Source organism: Lutjanus erythropterus, chromosome 2 (assembly GCF_056507025.1).
Source record: "Lutjanus erythropterus isolate fLutEry1 chromosome 2, fLutEry1.hap2, whole genome shotgun sequence".
In the NCBI taxonomy this organism is placed as follows: Eukaryota; Metazoa; Chordata; class Actinopteri; order Lutjaniformes; family Lutjanidae; genus Lutjanus; species Lutjanus erythropterus.
In genome coordinates, this window is record NC_139318.1 from 37416813 (window position 1) to 37436942 (window position 20130).

Consider the following 20130-nt stretch of genomic DNA (forward strand, 5'->3'; position numbering starts at 1 on the left):
GAGTGAACATTAACTATGAACATGGCTGTTGTTAAGCACTAACAACTGTCAAGTGAGCATATTTTTTTGTTGGATTTTGTTACCATGCTACAATTTATTTCACTAAAATTAAGCTTGGCTCATTCTTTCAATCAGTTGATTACCCAATTATTGTTAATGTTGGGTGTTGGTTAATTGTTGGGTGGAGGGGTGCAAACTTTTTACGGCTCCTGACGGGGGGTCAGAAGAAGTTTGGGCACCGCTGAGCTAAGCTAAGCTACCTGGGTGCTGAGGATACCTTCATATTTACTGTACTGACATGAAAATGGTATTAACTTGTTTATCTTGGCAGGAAAGCATATAACGGTATTTCCCAAAATACTGAGAATGTCGACATTTGTTTAGTTTTGCAGGTTTGCTGTCCTCACTGTCCCTGCTGTCCAAGACAAACATCAGTGTTTGAGGCTCCGCTGGCATTGAAGTTTCTTTGTTGTTGGTTTGTGATTCTCTGTTGTTTGAGACTTTCATGTCTTCGATGCCGTGTTGCAGTGAGCTGCATTAGTCCTCAGCTGATCTTCACTGCCTCTCAGAGCGGTTTGAACTTTGTTACCACAGTAACCCTGCTCAGACTGTCCATATTGCTGAGGCATGAGGAGAAACAGAGGACATAAATGACACCCACATGGGATGATTCATCAGGGAAGGTGCAACTGTAATAACAGCATTATTTCAGGAGGGAGAAATCACAGAATTAATATAGCCAGATCTGACTGAATGTGATTTGATTTGAGCGGATGTACGTTATTAGCAGGTTTCACGTGTCTCAATCCAGCCCTACACTTGCTTTTCAAGTGTCTAACTGTCTGTGATGATGGTTGAGTTAGGCAGTCCGTCTGCACAGACAGAGCGGGATGATTTTTTTTCAGCTATCTGGGTTCAGAAAGCCCCCGTGTGAGTAAATATTAAAGCTGACAGCTCATAAGCTCAGGGATGATGCAGTTGTAACCTGGCTGCCCTGCATCTGCAGCCGCATGGATCCTGTTTCACTATCAGCCCTCACTACTGTCTTCACAGTACATCTTAAAGAGACAGTTCAGATTATTTGACGTAGGGTTGTACGAGTTACTTATCAATAATCAGTGTGTTACCTGCTCATTTAAATCTACCAAACTGTGACCTCAGTTTTCTCTAAAGCTGTGTTATTTTGCTCTTAAACTTGTGTTTAGAAGTGCAGCAATCAGATATCAAGCAATTACAAGGGAAATTAAGAACATTTTGAATGAAGGATAAAGATTTGAGTCGTTTGCTTAATTTGCTAAATGAAGTTTGGTGTGTTAGATATTTAGACGTTGAATTATATAAAGCATTTTCCAATTTTTGTAATATTTGTTGCTGCTATGACTTCGGCAAATACTGAAAACTTGCCAGGGCCTGAAACAGATGGTGGATTGTTCTCTTGTGAACAAACAGACTGTCTCAAACAGACAGAGGCTGTAAAGTAATTGCACTGCTAACTAGAGAAGAATCGTCTATAAATCCCAGAGCAAACATTTACTGTGCAAACAATTTATCAACTCTTGAGACATTTTACTGCATCACTACAGCCGGTATGCAGTTAATATCAACAGGTGTGAAGCGGCTTTGTGAAAAGTCTGTACTTGAGTGTTAAACATCCTGATGATGACTGACAGAAGGTAATCAACATATGTTCTCATATCATGATGCTGAGGAGGAATATGGGAGCTGGGTCTATTTTTTCCAATGATTTTCTGCATGTTTGTTTATCACCAACCTGTTTGCCAAGCCCGATATATCTGCTTCCACCTACATGCTGTGGAATGATCTGGGTTACAGTCTCCTAATGATAAGAATCTATTTCCATTTTGGAGCGCTGCACAGAATATATTTTGACATCCTGATATCCGCTACCATTTTACTGTTTGATTGCAGAAATAAACATTTCAGAGGTTTTATCAAGTCTCTAGTCTGACTCACCAAATGCACACTGCTGATATAATTGGTCGCTTGCTTCAAGTGGTGCTTCATCCGCTATATACTTTTTGAAAGTCCCTGGGAAGAACAACCTCCTAGTTGCAACCTACATGCTGAAAACTGTCAATTAGCACCTGAGATGCAAATGGTATGAGCATAAACCAGCTAGGAGCTGCTGCCTTTTCTTTTGCAGGGATAGAGTCATTTTAATACCAGAGCTCACCACAACAAGTTCCCCCTAGATGCTATTTTGCAGCAGCACCATCGCTGCATCCTGGGATTAGGACCGCTCAAGACGTTTGTCCAGTTCTGTGGAGAGAGGTCTAGCTACGCAAGACTATCAAGTCTCAAAAGGATATTTGCCCCAACCACTGTCAAGCTCTAGCCTCAGAGCCAGACTAATCTGCTTCGGCCCGTTGCTGTGATATGTTAACATCAGAGCAGTGAAGACTGGCCTGTCAACAAACACATGTAAACCAGGGAACTGTCGGTTTCTAGATAAAAAGGCCTGCGATTTACATTTCCCAGCAGATTTAAATGAGTCATGTTATTCAAGTGTTTATGATCTACATGGTGTAGGAAAAATACTTTTTTTTCTAACTTACTCTGTGAAGGTCATGAACCCTTGAATATAAAGACAACGCATTGAAATCAGTTGAGAAATGTAAACGTTATTTTTATCCAGAAAAATGGCAGCTCCCCTGTTTAGCATTTGTTCACAGGCCAGTCTTGGCAGGTCCAATATGGCAGTGACATTGACGTACAATCGAAAGGCCAACGCAGCATCATCGAGCCAGTCACAACCATTTATTTATTTATTATGGGGTGGGTTTATACGATGAATGACAAAGGAGCCTCACGGGTCCAGATTTGAAAGTCACACGTTTCAAGAGCCAGGCTCACAAAACTGAGATGAAACTGTCAAACTCAGCAGTGCTGATCAAGTAGGAATCATGATTTGGTTACTGCATTGCCTACTTCCTGCCTAAAATGTTTTCAGAAACTGATTTTACTGAACTGTTTAGCTGTAGTTTGAGGAAGTTTGAGAGTAGGCTGATGTTTTTATCCTGCTTGAAAAGAGACCAAACATCGCCCCAATTTGCATGTGTCACTCAGCGCTACATCACATTTTCTTGCTTTGATTGGTATTTGGTCTGTCCAACTGGCAGAAGTTCTTTGGTCTGCACTCGTTGATAACATCCCTTGGAAATAAAAAAAAAACAACCTGAGAAAGATGCCAGGCTAGCAAAGTCCTCATTACACATATTTTGTTATATTTTTCACTTGATGAATTTTCAAGAGAAGGGGAAAAAGTCTCTTCTTCTTTAATATTTATAGAACCTCACAAGCTGTCTAAATTAGAGCTCCCAGCAAAAGGCGAGGAGGTGACAACACAGATTCATATTTCAGCAGAGGAAGAAGGTGTCCCTAAACCTTGGCAACACCAAGGTTTTTAAAAGATATTGCTTTGATAAAAATTTTAATACTTGGGCACAGTCACTTTGTCCTCCAAGTGCCTGAGTGTCCTCCTGGCAACTTTGAAGCTTTTTGGCAACGGGGAAAATGCAGCTACTCAGCAGCAATGATGTGGGTTCCTGAAAGTCAGCCATCTGCAAAATCATAAACCATTTTCGTTTGACTTTTTGGTGCCTCCGCTGGTATTTAGATGGACAAATTTCCATACCATCAACAACCACTGAAAGCCTTGGCCTTAATGATTCCAGCCTCATCATAGCTACACTGAAAAAGCATATAAAGTGGATTTATGTGCGGTCTGCAGGTCAGTACAGCGTTGTAGTCAAGACCACTTAAACCAAAACCAAGTCATGACCAAGACCAGAGTGTATCAAGACCGAAACGAGACCAAGGCTTTGAGGGGTTGAGACCAAGTCAAGACCACAGCCAAGAAAGGGTGAGGCTGAGTCAAGACCAAAGGTTGTCACATCTCTAAATTTGTCACCTAAGTGGTAGAGCGGTACTGCCGTCTGGTGTATTTATTGGCAGTGCTGTCATAAGCTAACAGTGATGGAACTTTATCTAGTCAATAAAACTTGTCCACCCTCACTAGCTGCCATGGAAATACTAGTCAGTTAAACTATTTATCAATATTTTATTAACGTGTAACACTGGTAAACTGTTGCCGCCCACCACTAGCTGGAGCTGCATCCTCAACAGAGAGCAACCCCCCCTCTCCCCTCACTAATGCCCAAGTGGCCCGGATGTTGTAATCAGCAAAGTGGGACAGATGACATCATGTAAATAGTTCAGTTCGGCAGTATTGTGGTCTAGAAAATGAAAATAAGGTTGTATGTATGCTATGCATATGTAAACACTCGACTGGAACAATGTGTAACCACAGTCAGTTGCTTGGAAAGCAGGCTGCAGCTGCTAGCACTGCTAATGTTAGCCACACTGGCGATGTTGTTTATCCAAGTGAGTTGTTGTCATGTTTGTAGGATAATTTGTAATGTTATTAATGCACGGCACAAAGTGTCTCATATTTCAGTGCTTTTAAAGTACGATTTTACGATTAATGGCTTCAAGGCAGTATTTTTTCAGACATGATTACATTATCGAGTTAATGAACAAAAAATCGAACTGTGCTCAACTTTAACTCCTTTCTGAGTGTTTTCTTACTTTAGAGATAAAATTTCCATTTTAGGGAAATTAGTCACCGGGAACAAACTGCACGGCTTTATGTGGCTTGTCTCATGTTTGTTTACCTCCAGCAAAAAAACATAAATGCAACAAATTGTCACTGCCCTGTGTTAACACTGCATTAGCTAACATTACATCCCACAATATATGTCAGCTAAAATTATATAGCTTGCACAACTCACTGGTGGTAAATATCTTGCAAACAACTGAAACTAATGTCCTGAATCATACTGTATATGCATAGTTGGCTAATATGTATAGCTAATTTACTAAATCTCTTTGGGTGAGGGCTTTGAAAAAAGAATTTTGATACAGAAGCAGATTGTTCACATTAGCTAGCTAGCTTTGCTAGTGTCATTCATTTAGCTTACCTTTCCTTGTGCCTTTCTAAGTGCTGATTAAAGTGTGAAATGTGGCCAATCAGATATTTCTTCAGTTATGGTCTTGACCGGTCTTGAAACAAAATTTGTAGTCCTTTTTGTCTGAGACTGAGCAAGGCCTTTAAAAACTGATTGATCTCGATCTGGAGTACTACAACACTCGGTCATATGTTCATACATGTTATGCAGACCTGTTACCTATGAATCCTTAGCAAAAGGTTCAAGAGAGATAAAATACATGAGAATTTCTCTTTTTGAGGGGCTTGTAAAACCAGGGTGTCGTACATCAAAGGGAAGAGGTTGAACTCCTTGATCAGAGTCGTGTCTACCTCTCTGCTGGGACTATATTTATCCCCAGTCAATCTCTCGGTGCGAGTCCTGGAAGTGGTTCTGTGACTGGCCTGTGTTTTTGATTCTCTAAGTGCTTATTTGAGATGTTTCCGCTCTTGTTAGCTCTGTTTTTTCTTTTTTCTTTTTTTTTCTGTGCCCTCCAGCTGCAGAGGAAGAGGCACATAGGCAATGACATTGTAGCCATCGTGTTCCAGGAGGAGAACACGCCCTTTGTGCCAGACATGATCCAGTCCAACTTCCTGCATGCGTATGTGGTGGTGCAGGTGGAGAACGCGTGTACGGACAATGTCACCTACAAGGTTAGTTTCAAGGACAGTCGATATATCAAGAATGTGTGACAGAGACTGACCTGTAAAACCCGTTTTAGATTCACTCATTCATTATTCAGGAGCCTTTATTCAACTCTGCAGCCTTAAAAAGTGGCATGTGTATCATTAATCAGTGTATCACAGACTGTGGCGACCTGCTTTCTCCTCCAGGTGTCTGTGACGGCGCGGGATGATGTACCTTTCTTTGGGCCTGCTCTGCCTGACCCCGCCATCTTCAAAAAGGTCAGCAGCCACACAAATTCATAAACTCAATTCCCGTTTACAAGCAGACATCATAAACCTTCACCTTGCCTGCCTTTCCGTCTTTGCATCTGCCTTCCTCAGGGCCTCGAGTTCCACGAGTTCCTCTTTACCAAGCTCATCAATGCAGAGTACGCCTGCTACAAGGCTGAGAAGTTTGCCAAACTCGAGGTGAGAAGAGTGCTGCAATGCAAACTGTGCCATAAAAGTGTGAATGCCTGTAGTGTGTGTTCATGTGTGCACATTTGAGCGTGTCAGTTTGAATAGGTGTGCATCCTGCTGAGTGTATTCTTGATAGGAGGTGATTTCGTGTGACAACATATTATCATCTAACCCGTCTCAAACATCATCACAATGCAAATGAGCTCCAGTGCTGATGTCTGTCATCCTGATGTGCTGCTGTCATGCACAGTGTTTGGAAGATTACTTCTGAAATGTAATTGGTTACAGATTACTAGTTATCCTGTTAAAATGTAATGTAACTATTTTAATCAAGTCATCTAAGTAATCTCTATATATCATTTCATGACTCTGTTTTAAACTGGGCAACAAAGTCCAAAAAGGCCTTAAATCAACCATAATATGCAAAATTTAACTGACTCATTATATGTCACTTTATTGTTGTTGCTTGTTTTTAACATAAAGCTGTTTAACATTAAACACAAGGTAATAAAATAACATCCGTAAGCATCACAAGAAACTTGTGGTAGGAGATTAAATTAAGATTGTAAGGTAACACTTCATTGGAAGGGGTGTGCATAAAACAGTCATAACCATGTCATGACAGCTGTCATAAACATGACAGAGTCTTTATGATATTTATGAATGTGATCATAAAGTGTAATTTGGTCAGTTATGTCATATTTGATGCAAAGTTGACATTGCTTGAAATATCTTTGTCATGTCATGACAAACTGGCTTTAATCAAACCAATAATGTCTCTGTTATAACAACTTGACATTAACCGAGACAAAAAAGTGTTTGTTATAACAACCTGAGATTATCAGATTTAAAGAAATGGTTTAGCTTTATGTTTTTACATGACATTAAACTGTCATATGTGGTTGTTTTTGACAAAGTGTGTCATTAATATTTTCCTTAACCTCACATTTTGGACATGTCATAAAGATATCATGAATAATTTCATGGACTTGAACATAAGTGGATGTCATTAAATGTTATAAAGTCAGTTTGACAGCAGAGTACAGTACGGAGGTGATTTAGCTTACAGAGTTAGCTAATGGATACATAGTGGTTACTAGCTTGCTTGTTGCTAAAGTAGGCTAACTGCTCTCTGCTGATATCTGAACCTGGTGTTAACTAGCTAGCTCAGTTAGCCATGCAGCGAGCTGTCTGACTAGCTAAGTCAGTCCCAGGGTCCCAGACAGCAACAGAACTACTACTACGACTGGTACTGTATTCCCTGCTGTCAAACTGGCCACTGTCAGTCTCACAGTTTAGTGAACATGACGAAACATAATGTGCATGAAACTTTAAAACATCACCTCATCAGTGAACCTGAGCTCTGTCTGATTCACGTCAGATACATTTTCATCAGTTATGGTGTTTTTTTAAGGATGAAGAAAAAACAGAACTTAAATATTGTGTGTTTAATTCCATTTTTTTTTTCGGTAACTGTAACCGATTACATTTACATTTATTTTGCAATTTAATTATGTAAATCTCTTACATGTAACTGGTTACTACCTAACACTGGGGTCATGTTAGGTTCATGTTTGATAAACTAACTTGAATTTTAGATTTCAAGGTCAATGTTTGTACCTGTGTACCCAAACTGACTGTGTTTTTGTTGTCAGGAGCGCACGCGTTCGGCCTTGCTGGAGACTCTGTACGAGGAGCTGCACATAAACAGCCAGTCCATGATGGGTCTGGGTGGAGACGAAGATAAGCTGGAGAACGGGGGCGGAGGAGGCGGAGGAGGAGGAGGCTTCTTTGAATCCTTTAAGGTACGGCCCTCATCCCTCATTTGACGAGGCGCGCCGTTAATCTGCAACTTCGCATGCATGAGAGAGAATGGTTATGACTGGAGAAACTTTCAGGATGCTTTTTTTTCTCTCCTCCGCTGTCTCTTGGCTGGGATTCTGGGTATTCACACATGAGAAAACAAAGCATAGAAAATTTGCGGTATCTCAAAGGACCAGTCCTGTGGCATTTGATTTCCTCACTTGGCTGCAACTGCTGAACTCGGTGTGTTTTTCACATGATGGTGTGGTTTTGAGGCTTGGGGAGTGTCCTGTTGTGTGTGAAAGGCACTTCTCCGCTCTGACTGAGACTGAGAGTGCTCCATCAATGACCATTAGGGTGGTGGAGCGTAGCCCAGCCGCTGAGGCACGGCGGTGGGAGCTGTGATTGTGTGTGCCTGATGAACGATTTAATGACCCCTCATTAGGGAGCCGATGATGCAGTTTGCATGTCTCCCCATGGGCAGCATTCCCCTCGCTGTTTTTCTCCCCCTCTGTCCGTGTCGCCGACTAGTTCTCGGCCATGTTTTCTGTATTTCCTGCAAATTCAGAGAAATATGTCCACCTCTCTCTCAATCTGTTTTGTCTCTTTAGATGAATTTCTTCTCTATGGTGGCCTTCAACAATTCAGAAAAAAAACAACACATTCTCAAAACACAACAACATCTGAGAAAACACTTGGGCTGTGACGAGTCATGATGAGTCATGTGATGCCTAGAGCTCACAAATTTTATTTTGAAGGGTCAAACTCATGATGAAATCAGTGCATTGATCTATTGCATACACAAACATGCTTCAATGCAATATTAACAGTACATCATATATTCACAGTCTTGTATTAAGTTACAATACAGCAGCTGTCAGTATACTGAATATAATGTAAAATTGCAACGTGAAAATGGCTTAAAAAATGAAGCCAAAACAAATATAAAAAGTATTTTGATAGTAGTGTTTAAAATGTATCACATCAGTGTTTAAATTGATGCTGTGTGAGCTAACTGTGGGAGAATAATCAGTTTTGAAAGGAGAGATCTTGGTTTTGAGTGCAGTGTTTAATTTTGCAAGAGATCTGTGGAGTTTTGACAAAATACTCGAGTCTTTTTTAGTTTTGTGGTCGAGTTTTAAGAAACTGAGCTTTAGTTTCAGGAAACAATTCAGAAAAAAACTGAAAATCAAAGGCTCAGAGCTGTCGCACACAATTCAGGAACACAGTCTATGATTGGTCAACAGGGGCATCTTGGGATTGTGTGTATCATCTAATGTATCACCATGGATTTATTTTACAGTGCTTGTAAAAAGACGCTGCATTTGAAGGCTGGATTACAAAGCTTTTGAAAGGGATACGACAGCACTCAGACACTGTTAAAGTAGAACGACAGTGTGAGCATGAGCTTCATGTTAGGCTTTCTGGCTCAGCTTACTTCAGGGCTAACAACTTCCCTTTTCCAGCAGCTGGGAAACAACAGACAAGACTTTTCTTGTGTAGAGAAGTTGTGGAGTTAACTGACATACTGTAACCTGAGCTGTACATTTACTGCCACAGTGACAACTCACTGCTAAGTTGAAGTTTCTGGTCTGCTATTAGCAGTACCGGCAATCGGACACTTACTGTCCTTCACTTGCACGTCACACACGCTTATGCACTTCCCTATTCCTTAAAGGAGCTACGCTAAACTTATGACAGTATGATTCAATAAAGTCCAATGAAATCACGGTAAACCGCCATCCAGTAGGAATATGATGCTTTGCCACCGTAGTAAGAAAAAGATCCACACTGTCACAGCCCTAGAAAACACAGCAACATAAGAAATGACAAAACAAATGACCTTTCACAAAACAGAGGGCTGTATGAAAACTTAAAACCCTGATTAGAGCCCTGATTAGAGTTACGATGGTCATTACCAACTTCGTTTTTAACCAGGCTTTCTTCTTCAGGCTCTGTGCACATTCAAGCCATCCACATCAGTCGAGTTGAGCCAGTCATTATAATGGACAGCTGTGGAGAATATAAAAAATATATCACGGCTTAATTGTTAATGCTGGCAGAACATTATTGATCGACTTAATGAGCTCTGAATGCCTGCCGTTTATTTCTAACATGACAATCGCATGTTAAACTTTAAACTTGATGCAGCAGATTTAAACACACTGTCGGTCTGACGCTGTCCCAGAATGGAGACATGCAAGTCACTTTAGTTTTTTTCCAAATCAGAATAAGATGAATGTTACTGATTGACAGTTACCCGTGATAAAAAAGGACAGACTTATCAGTTTTCTAATCGGTGTTCAGAGCTGCAGTATCAGCAGTTCAGATCAGTCTTGGCAGCAAATCAGGATGAAGCTTAAATACATCAGTCAAAGTGTCTGTACCCGCCTCATCAATCTTTTTACTGTGTGTGATATGAAATGAAGCAAACTGGGGGAAAAAATTACTTTCTGCATCACCAAACTGTGGTTCCCATGGCAACATGATGCACACAGTTCGTGCTGCTGTAACGACACGGTTCAGTGACATTAATGTACTTTGCATACATAACGTCTCCTCTCGGCTGAGAATCTATACGGCTCATGAAGAATATCGTCAGGAAAAGAGCTAGTTAAAAAGTGATCTGAAACTCCGAAGAGTTCAGCATCAGTTGTTACCATGGTGATCTAGTCAGGTTAAAAGAAAGCCACCCTCATGACACTGAAAACTCTTGCTGTAGACTCAGAATACCTCGCTAACCCATTAATCTCACTTCATAGTACAGCCTTCAGAGTGACATTTCACAAAACAAAACTACATTTCACATAAATTCCTACCTTTTCCATAATCTGAACTGTTGTTGTTTTTTTCTGAATTGTTGTGTTTCTGAATTGTTATTGTGTTTCTGCGTTATGTTGTCTCCATAATGCATCTGTATTTGTACTTTTTCCTGTAAATCCCGTCTTCCTACCTGTCGAGAGCCATCGCGCTGCCTCTCTTCCTCTCCCTCACACCTCCACAAATTACATCTGCTCAGATTTCCCGCCCGGTGTTTCTCTCCCTGCCTCTGTCTGGCTGTGCAGACTCTGCTGTCTCTCCTACTTTCTCTCACCGCCTTCCCTCCTCGCTCATCGTGTCTCATCGTCCCCTCCCATGACACGCAAACCCCCACTATATATGTTTTCCTGTTACATGACGACTGTGGAGAGAAGAGATGCAGCTCCATCCTCCTCCGCCGCAAAGCCTACACTCTCCTCGACCTTCTGTGAACCTACATCTCTTTCACGCAGCCTCTTCCTGCTGCCTGTTGACCTGCACTGCCCCTAAGTGTTCAAAAATAGTCCTGCACACAAACATGCACACACACATGTGAGCACAAACCACTGCAAGTTCATGTGCACTCTCACATACACACACGGCCGTATACACACATCTGTGCAAAATTAATCACAAATTTATTCTCAAAATTATTCTAATGTATTCACCCACATTAGCACTGCAAAATGTAGATATATTATGTGACATATTGACCTTTTCTTATAAAATAATGGGCCAGTTGGAGAACATTAACTTACTAGTCAAGTGTCAGTAAACTGTGAAAGTGAGCCAGCGTGGATTGTACCAGGACCCTGAAAACTGGAGCAGCTAAATGGAATTCAGCCATAGTTAATTGTATTATTTACACCTGTGCTATTAATATAGTGACATGTTTTCTGTGAAAAAGGCCATTAACACTTTATAATAAAATAACATCATTGATAAATGACAAATTGATAGTTAATTAAACTTTGGTTTATAGTTATTTTACTGTTAACAAACCTTCATACGATGTTTATATATACTTAAGGTTTATAAACATAATTTTTAACGTCATAATGGTAATCCAAATAATGTTTAAAATGCACTACACAGTGTTTATTAACCACTTACAAAATATTATAAGCATCATTTGCAACTTTTCAATGACCGTCCAGATAATACCAGAGACAAAGATGGTGCCTGTCCAGTTCAGTGAGAATTCTTCGCCCAGCACATACGGCAAAAAACATAAGAAATATGACACTCTAGGAATCCATCGACATCAGCATCACACATGCACGGCTCTGCGGCGAAGTTAGCAATAACAAATATGCAACGTCCTGGTAATCTTTGAAAATACAGCTACAAAAACTACTTGGGTAGGTTTAGGAAACAGTCACACTTAAGGTTAAAATGAGTTTGTTACTTATGTAAATTCATCAAACTAATGTAACATAAAACAATGTGTGAAGGTTACATACCTAAGTACGTAAAGTATTTAAATCCTCATTTGCAACTTTGTAATAGCCAATCAAATGATGATCATAGATTGTTTACAAACTAATTGTTAATTATAAACAAAGTGTCACAAATATCTGGCCCATTTTTTCTATGTAATGATTTCTTAAAGGTTTATAAATCATTTGGTAATCATTTGCAAATACTTAATATTGTTTATGAAGTGGTAAAATGTGTGCAATTTAATTTAGATTTTATTTAATTCATAATTTTGTTTATTCATTTATGGTATTTAGATATTTCTTATAATACAGTTTAGGATTTATAAACAAATTATTTTATATCATACAAGCTGCTGAATAATAGCATTACAAAAAACTAATAGATTCAATTCTAATTTCATTGTTTGTTAACAGCGAATTAACTATTATCAAGTTTAATTACTTAAATAACTATAATTACATGGCTTTGTTAAATACTCAAGTCTGGTTGGTTAATTACTGTGATCTGTTATTTCTGAATAGCAGACGGTTGCTATGAAGAACAGACTGTTGCTATGAAGAACAGACTGTTGCTATGAAGAACAGACTGTTGCTATGGACGCAGTTCTGATCACAGACTCTGGAGGAGCAATGATTTTTCATTAAGTAGCCGTATAATAAGTGTTATAATGTACAGCGAGCAGATGATTATTGCAAAATACTTTCAAGACCTGCATCACCCTGTTTGGGTTTATTTTGCAATAATGACCTCCTCACTGTACGTTATACCTGAGTTAACGATGGTTAAACTCTGTGTACATAATACACAGAGCCAATCTGTGTATTAGCAAAGAGTTCACTAATATATACATATTGGTCAACTTTTGAAATTTTTAGTTTGAGTTAGTTTGAGTGCAGAGTCACATATATGTGTCTATTTCTATAATGTTCTGTAAAATCGGTCAGTGTGTTACGTTTCCACATAAAACCAAAGTGGATCCACTGACGGTATCTCCTCGTTTCTCTCTGTAGCGGGTCATCCGCAGCAGAAGCCAGTCTATGGACGCCATGGGCCATAACAAGAAGTCAAACACAGTCTCCACTAGTCACAGTGGCAGCTTTACCCACAATCCCGCAGAGAGCCCCAAAACCCCAGGGATTGTAAGTAGCCCATTTTGGTTCACATGATGCCCACCTGACACACACACTGAGGATACAGTTTATATTTTCACCACTCACAGCACAGTCGGTATACAGTGAACACACTTCTTTAACCCCTGTTCTTACTTATGAGCAGCACTTTAGCAAATTACTGCTCTTGGCACATTGAAGTACTTTACTTTCATCAGTACGTTTACAGCAAAACACTCGCTTTCATTCCTGATGTTTTGTTCTAAAACCACTTTTGAATTTTTTTCCATTACGCTCCTAGCGTTCCTTCTAATGACTATTTTTCTTGCTTAGACAATATACAGCACAACTCATTGTCTGCATTTCATTCATTCTCATCTGTTGAGAGAGTCCTCGTCATCTCATAGAGTCACAGTTAGATATGTAGGATGATGTTAAAAATAGAGTCTCTATTGTGGAATGAATCCGATGATTTCCTCCTCAGTGCAGGATGACTCTGATTGCTTGCGAGCCCCGGTGTGCTGTGGTCTCTATCCCGAGTGTTGAAGTGAGCTCAGTGGAGCAGCTGTATGACTACCCAGACTCCCTCCCTACCTTACTCTGCTTTTGCCATGACTGTTTTCCTCCTGTAAATGTTATAACCTCTCTACACAGCCTTGTAAATGTGCATGTGTGGCTGCAGAGTGTGCATGGCGCGAGCCATAAATGCAAAGACAGCACACTGGACGCTCTCCTGTTTGTGTCCCTTTCAAAGATGGAGTTAATTATGTTTCAACTCATGGCGACTCATCATTGCAGTCTGGCATTCGGTTACTGTGGAAACCCATTTCCTCCAATGTCATGGGATAAAAGAAGGTCCTGTAAGTCATAATGAGAAACTCTTTCAAATAATGAGAATTTTTCTCTGAATAAAGACTTAGTATCTCAAAATATGGAGAATCTTTCTCAAAATAATGACTTACAATGTGTTGAATCAACAAGAATTATTTTTTTAAACTTATTAAATCATGTTTAACTTTAAATTATGTTGCACCAAACTATAGCTTAAAATGAAGGAAGATTAAATTAAAACAAACAAACAAACAAAACTCAGTTAAACCTTTTACTCTAAACCCTGATTTAACTGAATTCTGTTGCACCAACATTTTAAATGCAAATTTTACAATGTGATCTACTCTAAACTTACACTTGAACCGGTTTAACTTGGTTACCTGTTTGAGATAGACTGAGAAAAATAATCCTGTTTCATTAATTCGACAAACAAGTTTTTCTCAAAGGAGGAGAAATTTGAGCTCCTCTGCCAAGTCATCATGACTCAGCTAATTAGACTAAAAACTAATTAAGCTACCTCAAAAATAATGTGACATGTTCACTTTTTATCTACCATAAGATGACAAACAATGTAACATTTTATTAAATTTTTAGCTAATGTTGGTGAGCAAACAATCTAATGTTTTGTTCACTTTTTAGCCAGCTAGCAAACAATGTAATGTTTTGTTTATTACAATTTTGGGTAAGCAAGCATCTCCACATAGATTTAACTCTATTTAATTGTGCTTTAATACAATAAACTAGGGTTTACAAAAGAAAAAGATTAGTTTTTAGTTGTGCAATAGAGCTCTGTTTAGTTTTAAATCTGGATTTAATCTGTTTTGCTAAACTCTGATTAGAACTCATCTTAGATTAAATAAATCTTTATTGGTGCAGCACAGTTCAGGTATCCAGTTTTTACCCAGTTTTAGTATCCTGACTTCTCAGAATAACAACTTATTATCTCAAAATAATGAATTAATGTCACAAAATAATGAGAAACCTGCTCAGAATAATCCATTACCTCAAAATAATGACTTGTTTTTTTGAGATTCTCGTTCATTATTTTGAGAAAGTTTCTAGTTCATAATGACTTTTAATCTCATTGGCAGAAATAAGCTTCCATAAGTTACTGACAGTATTTTGACTTGGAACTAAATCGACCCCACTTTTGAAAGAACTGAGTTTTCTACAAGCTTCCCCCTCTGGACTTTGTCAGCCCTCTTTGCCCTTTTCTCTCCTTCTGAATGCATCACTAAACAGACCTGTATCCCTCAGGGCAGGAACTGCCGGCATGCCTGCTCACCTCAGTGGCACTTCATCTCCTGCCGCGCCCCGCTATGTTGGACCCCAGCCTGCTTCTGCTCTAAAAAGCTTCTAACTTAACTCCTCAGTACCGTGTCTGTCTCTTAATTCATGCTGCGAGCTCCTTTTCAAGCTCTTTTTGCACCTTGCTGTTTAAATTCTTTGTGCTGTGCGCATGAGATCTTATGATGTGTTCTTTTCTTTTCCTTCCCCCTCTTGCTTTTTCAACCTATCATCTCCTCTCTCTCTCTCTCTGTGCTCCCCTCGCTCTGTCTCGTGTGGCTCAGTCGTTGCTTGTTCCAGGGAAAAGTCCCAGTAAATATGGACGCCGAGGCAGTGCCATAGGGATAGGAACAATAGAAGAGGTTCATGTATACTTATCCCTTCTTGTTTACTAATTTTTGTCTCTGGTCTTTACTTTGCTGTTGTCCTTTCATAATGTCAGTGTGCAGTGAGTTTCAAATGTCTTTTAGTTTCTCGTGGCTGTGGGAGGTTTTCAGATACGTAGGTTTAATAAGTTCTAATGACATTTTGTATCGTTATGGTTTCAGTTATAATTTAATTCATTCCATTCATTCATATAGTACACTCTTAGAAATAAGGGTTCCGAAAGAGTTCTTCCTCAAAGGCTGAGGTTCTACCCAGAACTGTTTGCTTCTGAATTACTCTTTCTTATAGACAGGGGTTGTCAAGATTTCTTTGTAAGACTAAGGGTTCCATTAAGAACCCTTTTTTGGGGAAAAATAGGTCTTCAAGGATGTTTGAAATCTTTGAAGAACTATTTCTTGTGCTAAAATATAAAAGAATGTTCTGTAGAACCTCCTGGGTGGCTTCTAGATAAACTCTTGAAATATACAACGGATCAGTAGAACCCCCCCTAGACAAAACTGTTCTAGACAAAACTCTTGGGATATAAAAGGGTTCTAGGTTTAACCACCTGGCTGGCTTCTCGATAAAACCCTTAGAATATAGACGGTTCTTTGTAGAACCCCATGAATGTGTTCCAGATAAAACCATGAATATAGAAATGCTCTTTGTAGAGCCTCCTGGCTGGGTTCTAGATAAAAACCCTTGGGATATAAATGGTTCTCTGTAGAGCCCCCAGTTGTGTTCTAGATAATACTCCTGGAATATAAATGGTTCAAGGTAGAACCTGTTGGGTGCGTTCTAGCTGAGCCCTTGGAATGTAAGCAGGTTCTCAGTAGATCCTCCAGGGTGTGTTCTACATAAAACCCTACATAGAACCCCTTTGCTGGGTTCTAGATAAAGTCCTTGGGGTATAAATGGTTCTCTGTAGAAACCCCTGATTGTGTTCCAGATAAAACCCCTGGAATATTATCAAGGTTCTTTGTAGAACTGGAGATTGTGTTCTACATAAAACCCTTGGAATTTTAAAAAGTTACCTGTAGAACTCCCGATTGTGGTCTAGATAAAATAAAAAAAGCACCCTTAGAAGGTGGAGGGGTTCTTGATAGAACCCCCAGAGAGGATTTTTGGTGGAACCATTGCATCATAGAAGGATTTTTATAGAACCTCTCATAGGGGGTACCAGGTGATACCTGTTACAGACAGTTCTAGGTATAACCATTTATGTTGGGTTCTAAGTAGAACTCTCTTAAACTTCCAAGTGGAACCTTTATAAAAGGTTTCGTCAGGAACCAAAGTGTGTTCTCCTATGGGCAGAAGAACCCTGTAAGGTTCTAGTTGGTACCTTTATTCCTCAGAGCGTAGCTGGTGTTGAGAGAATTGATCATTTATCTTCCCTGTAATGTTTCTCTCAGTTTTCACAGGTAGATGAGTTCAGGTGCATTTTCTCGATTTATATTTTTCGTTCCGTCGCAGCAGACCTCTGAGCTTCATGCACTTCATGTTACCTGAACATTTGCTCTCATACACTGTGAGAGAAAAGTACGAAAATCAGAGAGGAAAATTGTAAACAGACTCCCACTCATGTTCTCATAATCAGCCACTCATTGATGAATCATACCGCATCTTAAATTAGAAGTGTTTACCAGACATCTTGAAATCTGAAAAAGTCAACTCCGCCGTCTGGCCTCAGCGCTTAAAATAAAATCCACCGAAAGAAAACTTCTAAGTCAGAAAAATGATTTAAAAAACTTTTTTTTCAAAATAAGAGAATCTATTCCTGCCTGAAGCCATTTTTGTGAAACGTGTTTCCAAAAGTGTCATCACATTACCTCAGGATTTATCAGCTCATTATTCCCTCGCTGCATATTTCTACATGTAGATATCTGTCACTTCAGTATCCCACTGTGTCATGTACTGTATATAATCCATGCTGTGGTTGTGAGATGGTGAAACTTTCCCGGCTGTGTGTGTCTGACTGTCCTCTCCCTGCCCGCTGTCAGTCGTTGATCATTCCTGGGAAAAGCCCGACCAGGAAAAAGTCCGGTCCGTTCAGCTCCCGCCGCAGCAGCGCCATCGGCATCGAGAACATCCAGGAAGTCCAAGAGAGGAGGTGAGAGGAGCGAGCAGAGCCGATCATCAGGGAGTGGGTAGTGAGGACAGAGTGGTGTTACAACAGATGGAAGCAGGGACATTAAAATGAGGAAATCAGCCAGCAGAAGAAACACTGTTTGAGATACAAGCTCTTGTTGGATGGCAGGTTTGATTCGGGGGTGGGTTATCAACGCCTCACTTGATTTATCTTGTGCTTTGAATAACAAAACCAAGATTTTACACAAATTCTAGGTTGTAACAACTCAACAGAAGATTCACACCAGCCTCATGCTTATGTATGCTTGAATATTAATTGAATTGTTAATGCGTGTGAGGCTTCGGGCCCCATTTTCATGGCAGCGCCGTGACAGCTTGATATTTTCCTGACCTTGAAATTTACTTTGCCCATCTGCGTGACATTTTGGTGGCCTGTGCGGAGCGCGCGGTGCACAGGTGGGAGGGAAAGGAACAAAAATTTTGTGAGGTTCATTCAAATGAGGCGGCACAAAGCACTTGGTATTTTGGAAACTGGGTCTTACACTTCCGCTATGAATACACATCTCAGAGCCACATGTGTCTCTGGCTCGACGTTCACTGCCAGTCTGGTGACTTCCTGAAAAAGTGTTGTAACACTGCATTATGTAACATTATGTAATAACTTGACAAAGTGTGAGAAATTTTCACTTCATGATCTAATAACACTGGTATTTTGTAATTGTGCTGCATCATGTGCTGAATTTCCCCACATTTTGTATTAAATTCTTAGAAATTGCAGTGGTTATTACAAAATGTGGGACTTTTTATGATGAAAATGTAACAACCGTGCATCGTATAATAACCAAAACAGATGCTTTCATTCACAAATATTCTTATGTTTTGGAACAGACTCCCAGTCAATCTTAAAAGTAGCCTGCTTAACTCTTAAAACCTTTAAATCAGGACTCTAAACCACATGTTCATGGAAGTTTTTAGTCAAGTTGAGTTGAGCTCTGTCGAGATATATGAGACCTTCATGTTTGAAAATAAGTACTGCAGTCCAAATACTCATTTGGAGTCAAAAACAGTATATTAAATAGGTTGAATCCCTATTTAATTTGCAACCTGTTCTTGAAGTGACTTGTTTCCCTTCACCCTGTCCTCCCTGTAGCTCAGGCTGGCTGCCTCCAGGGACACTGAACAGGAGCGCGACACGGCCGCAACGTTATATTTTGACAATGACAAACAACAAAGAGTCCTACACTTATCCTGACCTTATCCTGTCCTGAAAATACACACTCTGGAGTTTGAGTTCAGGTACTGCCTGCCAGACTATGTCTGTTCCTTCTAAAAGATTATTAATGATTTCTTATGACGCATAAACAGATATTAACTCAGTCTGGAGACATTTTGCATTAATTATAACTCTCATAAACATGAAATGGGCAAATAAAAATGGACGCTCTAGAAGGTAATGGCTGCAGCGTTGTTGTCGGAGAAGGCAACATTTCAACTTAACATGATTCCTTAATCTCTTATGACACATCATGGTCATTTAATTATTAAATACAGTAAAGATATTACAGATTTCTCCTTTAAACTTAACAAAATGAAATAAATAATGTTATAACAATTTTTCATATCATTCAAATCATTATATTATCTTGAAAAAAGTGCAACATGTAATAATTTGTTACATAATTTGAGGATATTTATTATATGTAGAATTCAGGTTGTTTATTATAAAATGCAGCAGATTACAAAATTAAGGTGAAAAGTGAAAACTTGTTATATTTTGTCAAGCTGTGACATCATGCGTTGAGCTGTTGTTGTCACGCCTCTCTGTGATTGGCACAGCTGTTTCAGAGCTATGAGACCAGTGATGTGACTCGCTGAGGGTGTATTTATCAATCACCACGACCTCTGATTTATATTCCACTTCAGCCAGTGGAATATAAATCAGCAGCCACAAAATAGCAGGTGCGCTCTGAGACGCCCACGCAGGGCGGCGTGCGTCCAGGACCCACCGCTCTACACCTGTCACTGCCGCTGCACGACTAAACTGGGGCTGTTTATTTCATGCAATATTTGAGATGCAGCAGTTGATCAGTTTGTTACTCCAGTTAGAAAAAAAACAGTTAAAGAGCAGGTTGTGGTTTGTTGCAGTTAAAGGGACAGTTCACCCCAAAATTGTCCCGTTTAATGTCCATTTCCATTTCTAACAACACATGTTCGGATGATATTAATGGAGGTGCAACATGCATCAAGAGTTTGTGCTTACTATATGAAATAAGTGAACTTACAGTATTGTCGTGTGTCGATCTCCATCCATCT

At 39.6% G+C, this 20130-nt stretch overlaps 1 protein-coding gene across 1 annotated transcript in view; it reads left to right on the plus strand.

Annotated features, from left to right (window-relative positions):
• The window catches only part of rap1gapb (RAP1 GTPase activating protein b), a 40428-nt gene that overhangs the window by 13752 nt on the left and 6546 nt on the right, over positions 1-20130 (plus strand). Inside the window, exons 10-16 of the mRNA XM_084738882.1 lie at positions 5504-5659; positions 5840-5911; positions 6014-6100; positions 7747-7896; positions 13147-13275; positions 15648-15725; positions 17730-17839. Of these exons, the coding sequence (XP_084595008.1) occupies positions 5504-5659; positions 5840-5911; positions 6014-6100; positions 7747-7896; positions 13147-13275; positions 15648-15725; positions 17730-17839 (782 nt within the window). The remainder of the gene's footprint in view (positions 1-5503; positions 5660-5839; positions 5912-6013; positions 6101-7746; positions 7897-13146; positions 13276-15647; positions 15726-17729; positions 17840-20130) is intronic.